General features: G+C 37.6%; 1 protein-coding gene across 4 annotated transcripts in view; it reads left to right on the top strand.

The window, feature by feature from the left end:
- BRD10 (bromodomain containing 10) overlaps window positions 1-14,361 on the top strand; it is a 111,054-nt gene that overhangs the window by 28,300 nt on the left and 68,393 nt on the right. For 3 of the 4 annotated variants that reach the window (XM_070375858.1, XM_005891355.3, XM_070375861.1), the window contains exon 2: window positions 7,358-7,558. The exons of the other annotated variant lie outside the window; for it this stretch is intronic. In XM_070375858.1, coding sequence (XP_070231959.1) covers window positions 7,358-7,558 — 201 coding nt within the window. The remainder of the gene's footprint in view (window positions 1-7,357; window positions 7,559-14,361) is intronic. 4 annotated transcript variants of the gene reach the window in all.

The raw sequence follows: 14,361 nt of genomic DNA, 5'->3' as shown, positions 1-14,361 counted from the left end.
TTCTTTCTGCAAAGTGCAGGTTAAAGTCGACAGAAGAGTGTTGGATGGTATAGAGAAGTTGAGTAAATAACAAATGAAAAATTATCATTTGAATTACATAAGTAGGAGGTCATTTGGGAAGAGGAATTTCAGTGGAGTAGGTGTAGGCAAATGATAGTTTGAAATGTGAAAAGTGAAATGGACCAAGAGTTTAGATGTGGTACTTCTTGAGGGGAATGGTTTGTATTTAATAAAAACTTGGACATGTTTATATGCTAAAGGCAACTAGCATGGACAGGCTGAAAATGCAGGAAATAATTAACGAAATACAAATTCTGAAAACCTGCTGCTGGATTAGTTTTTCGTAAGCACTTTTTTCACTGCAACTTAAAATTCAGATAAATTTTGTTTGGATTCAGATAATTTTTATTTTTTGAGAAACAGAAAGTTAATGGAACTCTTTCTTTAAAACTACCATTTTCTCTGTGGAATAAGTAGTAAGCAAAGTCAGCTACTATGTGATAATGGATAGTGAGGTGAAGCTTTTGAATAATGGTGACATTTGAAGTTGCTGTTATGGAGAACCAAAGAGGGAGTTGACTTCCTTCAAAGAAGTCATCTTAGGTGAGTCCAGTTTAGGTTACAGTTAGACAGTAGACTACAAAGTGGTGATTTTTTTTTTTTTCCTACCATCCTTAGAAGGAGAAGGAAATGGCAACCCACTCCAGTTTGCTTGCCTGGAGAATCCCAGGGACAGAGGAGCCTAGTGGGCTGCCGTCTATGGGGTTGCACAGAGTTGGACACCACTGAAGCGACTTAGCAGCAGCAGCAGCAGCAGTCCTTAGTAGTGAAGGTATAGGAGTGAAGGACCTTTCAGCTGAGATGCAAGAGAGAGATAGGGTGCCTGAGACAGAAAGATACATTGGTCAAGGGAGATGAGATAAAAGAAGAGGTGAGTCATGGGACTTCTCTGGCAGTCCAGTAGTTAAGACTCTGCACTTCCACTGCAAGGGGTACACGTTCTATCACTGGGGAGCTACGATCTCGCATGCTGCAGTGTGTGGCCAAAACAAAAACATGAAAAAGAGAGGTTTAGTCATATATGATGGATCAGTGGATCCCAACTAGTTATCTACATGAGGCTGAACTGTATTAGAGTAAATAGAGCAAATAACTCAAACAAGGAACTGGAAGGTTGGATAAAGAGGAGTTAAAAACGCACAGGGAATAAGAGTAACAACTGAGAATAGAAGAACAACAGAGAATAGAAAGTAAAGAAGATCAATTAGGAAACAGATTTAACAGTCTGTGAGAAATGTGTGTGTGTGTGTGGATGAAGATTTCTTTGTTCTGAAAACTGGGGTATCAGATATATACCTGCAATGAGAGAAGTGGTCTCCAAATTTTTATGGTCTGGGTCCTCAAGCAGAAAAAGTTTCCAAGTTTCCAATATGTATCCCAATTGTATGCATATTTATTTATAAATTATATATGGATTCGACTGTACAGTTGTGCTGTATATATTGTAAAACATTATATATAACACATTAAACTAGATAATTGAAATAAGAGATTAAGCATATTTTATTTTTAAAAAAAATAACAATATGAAGTTATTTTGGGTAGGATGTTTTGATATTTCATTAGTTTTAAAAAATCTTGTAATCCTTGACTCTAGAACTATTTGAAAGGTTTGTTTTAAGAGTATTGGATGGTATAGAGAAGTTGAGTGAATAAGAAATGAAAAATTATCATTTGAATTACATAAGTAGGAGGTCATTTGGGAAGAGGAATTTCAGTGGAGTAGGTGTAGGCAAATGATAGTTTGAAATGTGAAAAGTGAAATGGGGTTCTTTTGGTACCTGATTTCAAAGACTGGTGTAGTTTGGAGTGTGTAGCCTATCCCTTCTCCAGGGGATCTTCTAGACCCAGGAATCGAACCAGGGTCTCCCACATTACAGGCAGATTCTTTACCAACTGAGCTATCAAGGAAGCTCATTTCAGAGTTCATAAAGATACACAAATACAGATGGAAAAAGTGCATGACAGGCTGGGCTAACTGCATAATGATGCTTATCTATCAGACAGGCAAAAGGTTTTGTTCAAATCCACCAAAAAAAGTTCTGCCTTCCCTAATATCGGTCAGTTGCTCTTGAAAACCAGTACTAAACTGATGTGCTGGATAGTCTTCATTCAGTTCAGTTCAGTTGCTCAGTCGTGTCCGACTCTTTGCAACCCCATGAACTGGAGCACACCAGGCCTCCCTGTCCATCACCAACTCGTGGAGTTTACCCAAACCCATGTCCATTGAGTCGGTGATGCCATCCAACCATCTCATCCTCTGTCGTCCCCTTCTCCTCCTGCCCTCAATCTTTCCCAGCATCAGGGTCTTTTCAAATGAGTCAGCTCTTTGCACCAGGTGGCCAAAGTATTGGAGTTTCAGCTTCAACGTCAGCCCTACCAATGAACACCCAGGACTGATCTCCTTGCAGTCCAAGGGACTCTCAAGAGTCTTCTCCAACACCACAATTCAAAAGCATCAATTCTTCGGCACTCAGCTTTCTTTATAGTCCAACTCTCACATCCATACATGACCACTGGAAAAACCATAGCCTTGACTAGACGGACCTTCGTTGGGAAAGTAATGTCTCTGCTTTTTAATATACCGTCTAGATTGGTCATAACTTTCCTTCCAAGGAGTAAGCGTCTTTTAATTTCATGGCTGCAATCACCATCTGCAGTGATTTTGGAGCCCAGAAAAATAAAGTCTGACACTGTTTCCACTGTTTCCCCATCTATTTGCCATGAAGTGATGGGACCAGATGCCATGATCTTCGTTTTCTGAATGTTGAGCTTTAAGCCAACTTTTTCACTCTCCTCTTTTCACTTTCTTCTTTAGTTCTTCTTCACTGTCTGCCATAAGGGTGGTGGTATCTGCATATCTGAGGTTATTGATATTTCTCCCAGCAATCTTGATTCCAGTTTGTGCTTCATCCAGCCCAGTGTTTCTCATAATGTACTCTGCATATAAGTTAAATAAGTAGAGTGACAATATACAGCCTTGACGTACTCCTTTTCCTCTTTGGAACCAGTCTGTTGTTCCATGTCCAGTTCTAACTGTTGCTTCCTGACCTGCATACATTAGCCCCCTTCAAATCTAGTCTCTACCCTTGTTCACTATGCTTTGTGTCCTGGGAGGCTGATCTCTAAGGACTCCTTCAATTTGTCTGCCTTGTTCTCTGGTTTCTGATTGGATTCAGTGAATTGGAGGCACTGACAGAGAGACAGAAATATTTATCTAACAGCTTCTTTTTTGCTCTGTTGCAGGTTGTCAGTAGCTGTACATCATCATGTGTAGCTCTCTCCTACAATGGCAGCTTCTTGGTTCCAGTAACTACTCTCTCCCCTCCCTATTGAGTCTAGAGTGATAAAATGCTCTATGGCTGGTCCACGAGTGCTTCTCCATCCCTTCCTAGTTTCCCTGAAGCTTAGTTGCACATTTGTAAATAGATTCTTCATTAAACATCACCTCCTTTTGAGTATTCTCTCTTCCTTGTCAGGACCCTGAGGGCTGTATTGCATTTAAAATTTTTTAAGTAAATGGGTTTAAAAGAAGTTGAAACTCTTCATTGAGAATATTTTTAAGCAGATTAGATGATTCTGTTTCCAACTTTTAAGTATACAGATAAAAATTTTATAGGTGTCACTTTTACATTGTTTTAGTAACATAAAGTCATGTAATAGTGGAAGCCTTTCCAAATATCTGTATTTAGTAGAGGGTCAGTGTTAGTCCATATGTTAACATTAAGTAAAACTTAATGTCAGCCCGTTTCCATCTTAATATTTATTTTAGTAATTTTAAACAAAATTGCACCTCTGAATTCTGATATTTGGGATGTATCAACACCACAGAAAAGACCTTTCACGCTTTGTGAGTGGGCAAAAAAGGATAACTATAAAAGTCAATGAATCAACTATAATTGTTGCTTAGCTTTTATTTACAGTTAGCAGTCTGTTATTTTCAAACTACTGCCAGACTGATTTCATAGAATAATTTTCCTAGTAGGAAGGAAAAAGCTTCAATTTTAGAAAAGGGGAGTTATTTTTTGTGTAACTTGAAGGTTGATTAATTATCTGACAGTTCTTATTTGTAAGACTTATTTGTGAGACTTATTTTCATCTTATTTTATTGCCTTTTATTCTCTGATGAATGAAAATGAAAACTACTAGTTAGTAAGAGATGTTTGATCAAGATTCTTTTACTGTGAACAACAGAATAGATGACTGGAATTTTTCAACTCTATGTGTGTAAATTTAAAATAAAATATAGTTCGGCTTGTATCCTTTCAAATGCCATGTATATATAGTATTTGAGGCTCTGAAGGTAATGGCCATTAACAAAACAAAGTCCTTATCCTCCTGGAGCTTTCATTCTGGTAAGAAGATGAATAATTACCAAGTAAATAGATAATTATATCATGTAGTATATGATGAGTAGCATGAAGAAAAAAAAACTGGAGTAAGGGAATAGAGAATGACAGGGAATCTGTTGCTGGTTGTGGTGGTCAAGAAAGCCCTCTAAGATATGGTAACATTTTAATAGAGATTTGAATGAAGTGATAATGCCTAGCCATACAAATATCTAAGGGGAAAGTGCCTTACAGGAGAGAGATCCAGTGCAAAGCAAATGTTGGTGTGACTGAGAATCATAAGGAGACATTTGTGACCAGAACACAAAAAGCTAAAGGCAGAGTCATAGAAGATAGTGTCTGCAGAGGTAAATGAGAACCATATCATACTAGCTCTCGTAGGTCATCGAAACTTAGTGTTGTATTTTAAGTATAACTGGAAGGCTTTAGAGGAGACAGAGCAGGGCATTGACTTAATCTAATTACCTTTTTAAAAGGATTACTTGGTTTGTTGCCTAAAGGATAGACTGTAGAGAAATCTGAGTAGAAGCCAGGAGATTGTCACAAAGAGACTGCAATAATCTATGTAAGAGTTTGAACACGTACACAAACACATACTACTAGATGCCATATGTATGTTTACATATGCATATACTTGTATATAATTCCTTTGGGTTAAAAAAATATGTTTTGTCCAGAAACTGCTTTTTTATATTCAGCAATGTAGTAAGGACATCTTTTATAGTGAGTACATACAGATTTACCTATTGCTGTTAATAGATGATGATATTGTGTGGTGTGATGTGCGTGCTCAGTCATTTCCGACTTTTTGTGACCCCATGGACTGTAGTCTACCAGGCTCCTCTGTCCATGAAATTTTCCAGGCAAGAATACTGGAGTGGGTTGCCATTTCCTTCTCCAGTGTGATGTACGTGACTTTATTTGATCTCTTACTGGAAGATGTTTGTTTCCACATTGTTCTTTTTGAATAACAAACAATATTTTGTGTGTGTATTATTGCTCACAGTAGTGGATATATGTCTGTAGGCCAAATTCCTAGAAGCATGATTGGTCAAAGGATATGTGCACATTAAATCTTAATAATTATTACCGAAGTGACGTCCGAGAAGGCTGTGACAGTTTTACATACCCACTCACGGTGGATAAGAATTTTTTCCTTAGACCCTTTTATCTTTACGTATTGATACAAGACAAACAGTTTTCTTTGTATTTGAATTATGAATGATAAATATAAAAGCTTATAAATTCTTATTTCTGATGAGTATAAAGGATATTAATTTCTCTTTGTTCTGAGAAAATAATGTTTAAAAAGTAATTTGAAACTTCATCGTCTCTACTTAAATGACTGAAGTTAAAGGGTAAAATTTAGTTTCTGACTTGTTTACATGACAGTTTAAGCATATGACTTAATGTTTCTCTTAACTCTTCTCCCCCATGCTCCATGCCCTGTGACTTCTGACGTGTCTTCATGTTTTAGTGTAATATTGTCCATGAATGTCCTTTTCCATTAGTATTGATAAGGAGATAAATAAAATTATAGAACTAGTCAGTCTATCAGTGTGAACACTCTACTAAAATGAACCCAGATATACCCATTCAGTATCTGTTATTACCAGTTTATTTTCCTTGGGCCCGCATTCCTTACTCCCAGCCCAATTAACTATTATACAGATGTATGCTGTTGAGCTTAAAAGATCACAGCCTGAAATAGTATGGATAGATTAGCTCAAGTTCTTTAGCAACACTGGAAAACCAATTTAAAAGTTTATGCCCTGCCAAAAGCTGAATTAATTAAAATGTTATCTCCTGATAGTAAACAAAACATGTAACGGTGCCACAGTAGACCTTTGCAGACATGCTGTTCAAGGGCCCTAAATGGCCTGAGAGTAAGACAAAAGTTATTCTAACTTAGAGTAATAAACCACTGTGAATATAGTTCAAGATGTACAGGAGTTTATTTCATGACATAAAATCTTGTTTTGGTGATCCTTTAGCTTATTTTGTATTAAAGAAAGCTGTGCCTGTAGGATAGTAGGGAAATACAACTACAGAGTCAACTTCTATTCTAATTGATATACATTCCTTTCCAGCATAATGAATGCTTGGTTTTAAGATTGATTTGATTTTACCATTGTAGAAACAACCTGTACAGAGCTTTCAGAGGCTCTGGCATGTTTTGCAAAGGTACAACAGCAGTTATTTTCCCTAATGCTTTTCACAATTAACTCATAAATTCAGAAGTCAGTTTTTGGTCTAGGCTTAAAAATTCATAAGATTAATGTTTCTTTAGTGTAAATAGTTTTTATTCAATTATGGGTAATTAATCAAACTGCTGAGAAACTTTTTCATCATTATCTTTAAGCGTTAGGTTAGTATTGTATTACTAAATATAGGGTAAGGGAGATATTTATGGTGATGTTGAAGAAGAACTCTAGATTAAGTTCTTTATATAGTTTAGTCAGAAAGTTTCTAAATTTACAATTATATATCATAATGCTTACCACTTAATATTTATATATTATAATGCTTCATTTGTTTATAATTACTTCAACATGTTTATGTATCATAAATTTTCTCTCCCAAAACGTTTTTTATTATATACTTTCCCATACCAATGATAAGTAGTATGAAATCTATAAAGAGATGTAAACGTGTGCTACATTTAATTTTACAAATTTTTTTCATTAAAGAGATCTTTAATTCTTAATTTAGTGCTTCAGTTTTATATTTTTTAATGTAGGGAAGACACTATCACTTAGACTGATTTTATGACATGAGTAAGGAAAATTAGAAATTATGTAGCAAGGATAAAAATCTGAAACATAGCTAAGCACGGTTTAACTAAGTTTTATGTAGTTAGCAAAAAGGATTCTTCTTAAGATGCTGGTTGAGGGGGTTTATTGCTTACCCAGAAGATTTGACCTGTGAATGACTTATTCTTCTCCAAGGCACTTGAGAGAAAAGACAACGATAGCAGTTACATCTAGAGGCTATTATGGATTGGAGGATGAGAAGGGAACTGCATGTACTTCAACAAGGCGTCGGTCAACACCACGAAGTTTGGCAGGCTTGACAAGTGGAGTTTTTGAATCTGTAATGGTTCAAGTTTTGAGACAGGAAGAACAGCTGAGAGCAAAAGAAGAAAAAAGGTAAATGTTAAAAAAAAAACACACAAAAACAGTTAAGTTTCATGTTGTTTAAAATTTTAAGAACTACATTTCAGAGAGTAGCTGTGTAACTTTTGTGTGCCCATATCAAATTTCTGGGCCCATTTTAGTAGTGTTTCCAAAATGCATTCTCACCTAAATATGAGTTAATACTGAAATATCAAAATGGAATTTGTTTCAAAGTACAATTTTAAACCCAATTATTTAAAAACTATACAAAAATAATTTTTATGAAAGATTTCAGGTTGCTTTCTATACTTCTGGAAGTAGTCTCAATTGAATTATAAATTTTAAATGAGAAGAATTTTGAATAGATTTGTAGAACTTTAGAAGCACAGACCTTTAACATTTAAAATTAGGAGAACCTCTGGAGATAATGTAGTTCAAAATGACATATAAGTTCACTTATGCCAGTTCCTTCACTGGTATTAATTTCCTGGATAACTATGCTTACTCTGGACTCATCAGGAAAGAATGTTGTGCTCAATTAGTATTAACTTTTAGGGTCAGGGAGTACAGAGATTGATGACCTATCTATAAGGTTTTTTTAAATAGCAAGAGAGTAGGGCCCAGAGAGGTAAGTGATTACTCAGAAAAGACTGATAATTTTTATATTAAATCATATCTCAAACTATATTAGCAATTGCTGATATAATAGAGAACTACTAATGCTAGTCAAAGTCAATTTATAATATATTGTTACTCCTCTTGTAATAATAAATTTAGCTTGCTTTGTAGGATTAAAATACAACCTGAGGCTTTCTGTACCACCATACTTTTTAATAATAGTGGTTAGTTGAGAACCCACAGTGTCCTCAAAAAAAAATAAATAAATAAAATAAATAAAACCCACTTCTTTTCCTTGTATAGAGCCTCATAAAACTACTCCTGCTATAGAAAAGGGGGTTGTATGGAAGGGGCTAAAGATTAATCTGACAGTAGTATGTAATAGATTAATGTAGAGAGAAATTGAAGAAAAGGAAGGCTTATAGGAAGAAGGCTGTAGGAGTCTAGTGCTCCACTACTGATGACCAGAAATAGGAAGAAGGTTAAATTGTTCTTGAAACAATCAGCAGGACTTAGTACCGTCCTTGATATAGGAGGAACATAGGAAGAGACAAAGAGGAGTCTGGAGATAGTTGTAATAGTAGCAATAAGAACATAAAAAAGAATAGTTAACGTTTATTGTGCAGGGCTATTTGCCAGGTTCAGACTGAATTGACTTAGCAGCAGCAGCAGCTCTAAGTACCTCATATGTATTCAGTATTTGTCCTGAGGCAGATAGACGAGTAACTTGCCCAAAGTCAGGCAGTTTTTGAATGGTGAATTTAAGATTTGAACCAGAGCATTGTGGTTATAGTTTGTACTCCTGAGAAGTATGCTGTCCCTGTGACCTAAAAATGATGGAACCATCAAAGAAAATAAAAGAACTTGAGTCAGTGGTGTGGAGACAGATCTGTGAACTGTAGTCTTTAATAAGTTGTTTGAAGTGATGAGGGAAACATTTAAGCAAGTAAGTAGGAATGGCTAGTAAGAATCTGGAAATATGAGAATCCTTTTCTTTTCTCCAGTTTTATATATGTATGTGTGTGTCCTGTGCGTAACATCAAATAAACATGGGTGAATTAAGACATGGGGGGAAAACCCTCCTTTAAATGTGTAGTAACTATGATAATTTAATATGAATTAAGCTTGCTCTTTGGGTAAAGCATTAACCTTTTCTTTTTTAACTAGGGATATTTTAAGCATGGAACAAAGAATAAAATCAAAGGCCTTGGTACCCCCTACTCAGCAGTTTTTAAAACTGTTCTAAGTTTTGTTATTTATTATTCATAAGTTCGGAGAAGGCAATGGCACCCCACTCCAGTACTCTTGCTTAGAAAATCCCATGGACGGAGGAGCCTGTTAGGCTGCAATCCATGGGGTTGCTAAGAGTCAGACATGACTGAGCGACTTCACTTTCACTTTTCACTTTCATGCATTGGAGAAGGAAATGGCAGCCCACTCCAGTGTTCTTGCCTGGGGAATCCCAGGGACGGGGGAGCCTGGTGGGCTGCCGTCTCTGGGGTCGCACAGAGTCGGACACGACTGAAGTGACTTAGCATTCATAAGTTACTTTTGCATCTTTGCTAAAAATCAGATGAACATATATTTGTGAGTTTTTCTGGACTTTCTGTTCTTTACCATCTATAAGTCCATCTTTAAGTTATGTTGACTTGATGACTGTGGCTTTATAATAAGCTTTGAAATTTGGTAGTGTGAATATTCCAACTTTGTGTTTTGTTTTTTGTTTCCCCCTAAAATTTTTAGGCTATACTGGGATCTTCGCATTTCTGTGTAATTTTAGAATCATACTGGAAATCCTACCAAACAAAAAACACCTGAGGGAATTTTGATTGAGATTGCATGGAAGTTTTGCTAATCTTTTTTAATGTAGTGTCTAATCCAGGGAACTTTTTTATTTCAGAGTTTGTATTTTTTCAGCTCCAGAAGTTACATTTGTTTTTTTAATATCTTCATTTCTTATTATGTTCCTTTTAATGTCCTTTTCTGCTAGCTCCATCATCTTTGTCTTTGCTAAGCCAAATGACCAATTTTCTCCTTGTTGTAAGTAACATTTTTCTGCTTCTTGACATGTCCAGTAATTTTTTATTAGAAATTGTATGTTGTGAATGTTACCTTGCTGAGTATTTAGATTTGTATTTACCTTCTTAAAAGAGGACTGAGCTTTGTTCTTCCAGGGAGTTAAGTTCCTTGTGGATCAGTTTGATAATCCTTTCAACTCCAGGTTTTAAGCTCTTATAAGATGGGTCTAGAATAACCTTCATTCCAGTTCAGCCCTGCTGCTGCTGCTGCTACTGCTGCTGAGTCGCTTCAGTCGTGTCCGACTCTGTGCTACCCCATAGATGGCAGCCCACCAGGCTCCCCCGTCCCTGGGATTCTCCAGGCAAAAACACTGGAGTGGGTTGCCATTTCCTTCTGCAATGCATGAAAGTGAAAAGTGAAAGTGAAGTCACTCAGTCACGTCTGACTCTTAACGACCACATGGACTGCAGCCTACCAGGCTCCTCCGTCCATGGGATTTTCCAGGCAAGAGTACTGGAGTGGGGTGCCATTGCCTTCTCCGAAGTTACATTGAAAGAAAGTGAAAGTGAAGTCGCTCAGTCGTGTCTGACTCTCTGCGACCCCATGGACTGTAGCCTATCACACTTCTCTGTGCATGGGATTTTCCAGGCAAGAGTGCTGGAGTGGATTGCCATTTCCTACTAAGATGTAATGAGCTTTCCTAGTGGCTCAGCAGTAAAGAATCCTCGTTCTGTTAAGGAGACCCTGGAGACAAAGGTTTGGTTCCTGAGTCTGAAGGATCCCATGGAGGACGAAATGGCAATCCATTCCAGTATTATTTCTGTAAAAATCCCATGAACAGAGGAGCCTGGAAGGCTACAGTCCATAGGGTCTCAAAGAGTTCGACACGACTGAGCGACTAAGCACATGCTAAGACCTGACCTCTCTGGAGTCTCCACCAAATGCCCCCAAGTGATGACTGAGAACTCCACACTTCCTCTGGTCTCCCTATTGTGTCTATGAACTTGATCTTACAATTTTCTAGTCATTCTTGTCCTACTTTGTACCCTTGTATAGATTTCTGAAGCTCTTTTCTGCATAGCTTCCTTGTTTTTAGAATTATCTCACAATTTCTAGGTGCCTTACTCCCCTAATGCTGATTTTCATCTCAACTCAACTCCACTGGACCATTTGGGTTTCTGCTGTCTCTGCTCATGGTCTGGAAATTAATTGCTTTTAGTTAAGAGGTCAGTCAATTGTAGGGATCACCTCATTTATTTCATTTCTTGGGGATGACAGTCTTGTACTATTTGATATTCAATGTCTAAAAACATTTGTTTTGTGCATTTTATTCAATTTGTAATTGTTTACAGAGTGAGGGTAAGACTGATTCAGTTACTGCATCATGACCAGGAAAAGGAGGTCATTTCTGAGCATTTTTTATGTATATATTAATACATAATATATAGCATTGTTTTGTATGTCTTTAACCTTTATAGAGAATCTCTATACAGTCAACAAAAACAAGACCAGGAGCCGACTGTGGCTCAGATCATGAACTCCTATTGCCAAATTCAGACTTAAATTGAAGAAAGTAGGGAAAACCATTAGGCCATTCAGGTATGACCTAAATCAAATCCCTTATACAGTGGAAGTGAGAGATAGATTTAAGGGCCTAGATCTGATAGATAGAGTGCCTGATGAACTATGGAATGAGGTTTGTGACATTGTACAGGAGACAGGGATCAAGACCATCCCCATGGAAAAGAAATGCAAAAAAGCAAAATGGCTGTCTGAGGAGGCCTTACAAATAGTTGTGAAAAGAAGAGAAGCAAAAAGCAAAGGAGAAAAGGAAAGTTATAAACATCTGAATACAGAGTTCCAAAGAATAGCAAGAAGAGATAAGAAAACCTTCCTCAGAGATCAGTGCAAAGAAATAGAGGAAACAACAGATGGGAAAGACTAGAGATCTCTTCAAGAAAATTAGAGATACCAAGGGAACATTTCATGCAAAGATGGGCTCGATAAAGGACAGAAATGGTATGGACCTAACAGAAGCAGAAGATATTAAGAAGAGGTGGTAAGAATACACAGAACTGTACAAAAAAGATCTTCACGGCCCAGATAATCATGATGGTGTGATCACTGACCTAGAGCCAGACATCCTGGAATGTGAAGTCAAGTGGGCCTTAGAAAGCATCACTATGAACAAAGCTAGTGGAGGTGTTGGAATTCTAGTTGAGCTATTCCAAATCCTGAAAGATGATGCTGTGAAAGTGCTGCACTCAATATGCCAGCAAATCTGGAAAACTCAGCAGTGGTCACAGGACTGGAAAAGGTCAGTTTTCATTCCAATCCCAAAGAAAGGCAATGCCAAAGAATGCTCAAACTACCGCACAATTGCACTCATCTCACACGCTAGTAAAGTAATGCTCAAAATTCTCCAAGCCAGGCTTCAGCAATATATGAACCGTGAACTTCCAGATGTTCAAGCTGGTTTTATAAAAGGCAGAGGAACCAGAGATCAAATTGCCAACATCCGCTGGATCATGGAAAAAGCAAGAGAGTTCCAGAAAAACATCTATTTCTGTTTTATTGACTATGCCAAAGCCTTTGACTGTGTGGATCACAATAAACTGGAAAATTCTGAAAGAGATGGGAATACCAGACCACCTGACCTGCCTGCTGAGAAATCTGTACGCAACCTGCAACAGTTAGAACTGGACGTGGAACAACAGACTGGTTCCAAATAGGAAAAGGAGTACGTCAAGGCTGTATATTGTCACCCTGTTTATTTAACTTATATGCAGAGTACATCATGAGAAACACTGGGCTGGAAGAAGCGCAAGCTGGAATCAAGATTGCCAGGAGAACTATCAATAACCTCATATGCAGATGACACCACCCTTATGGCAGAAAGTGAAGAGGAACTAAAAAGCCTCTTGAAAGTGAAAGAGGACAGGGAAAAGTTGGCTTAAAGCTCAACATTCAGAAAACGAAGATCATGGCATCTGGTCCCATCACTTCATGGGAAATAGATGGGGAAACAATGGAAACGGTGTCAGACTTTATTTTGGGGGGCTCCAAAATCACTGCAGATGGTGACTGCAGCCATGAAATTAAAGGACGCTTACTCCTTGGAAGGAAAGTTATGACCAACCTAGATAGCATATTCAAAAGCAGAGACATTACTTTGCCAACAAAGGTCCGTCTAGTCAAGGCTATGGTTTTTCCTGTGGTCGTGTATGGATGTGAGAGTTGGACTGTGAAGAAAGCTGAGCGCCGAAGAATTGATGCTTTTGAAGTGTGGTGTTGGAGAAGGCTCTTAAGAGTCCCTTGGACTGCAAGGAGATCCAACCAGTCCATTCTGAAGGAGATCAGCCCTGGGATTTCTTTGGAAGGAATGATGCTAAAGCTGAAACTCCAGTACTTTGGCCACCTCATGCAAAGAGCTGACTCATTGGAAAAGACTCTGATGCTGGGAGGGATTAGGGGCAGGAGGAGAAGGGGACGACAGAGGATGAGATGGCTGGATGGCATCACTGACTCAATGGACGTGAGTCTGGGTGAACTCTGGGAGTTGGTGATCGACAAGGAGGCCTGGCGTGCGGTGATTCATGGGGTCGCAAAGAGTTGGACACGACTGAGCGACTGAACTGACTGAACCTTTATATAAATGGCAGTCTTCTGTTTTCAGTCAACATTATGTGTCTTGAGATTTAGCTGTCTTGAATTATTTCATTGTATTTTATTTCCAGTGCTTGTGTATAATATTCCATTATTTGACTGTATTACAGTTTATTCATTTACCTGATAAGATACACATTTTGAATTAGTTCTAGAGTTGCATTATTATAGAATGCTACAGTACACATTCATGTACTTGTCTTATTTAAGGATGAGGATATGGATAGATAGATCTGTGGGTGTGTATCCATTCTACTTTGTTTTTAATTTTATTTTTCTTCTTTATGTTTGACTCACTCAACCTGTTTTCCTAACTCTCCCCATCTCCTCTGGCAACCACCAATCTGTTCTCTCTCTTTTTTCTTTTTTTTTTTCAGACTCTACATACAAGAGAGATCATACAGTTTTATCATTCACTGTCTGACTTTTTTTTCACTTAGCGTAATGTCCTCAGAATCCATCCATGCTGTCAGAAGTGGTAATATTTCCTTCTGTTTTGCTAGCTATATAGTATTCCATTGTGTATGAATACC

The sequence above is a fragment of the Bos mutus genome, chromosome 8 (genome assembly GCF_027580195.1).
Source record: "Bos mutus isolate GX-2022 chromosome 8, NWIPB_WYAK_1.1, whole genome shotgun sequence".
NCBI classification, from domain to species: domain Eukaryota; kingdom Metazoa; phylum Chordata; class Mammalia; order Artiodactyla; family Bovidae; genus Bos; species Bos mutus.
The sequence above is the reverse complement of the archived record's forward strand: the minus strand, read 5'-3'. Positions and strand labels throughout refer to the sequence as shown.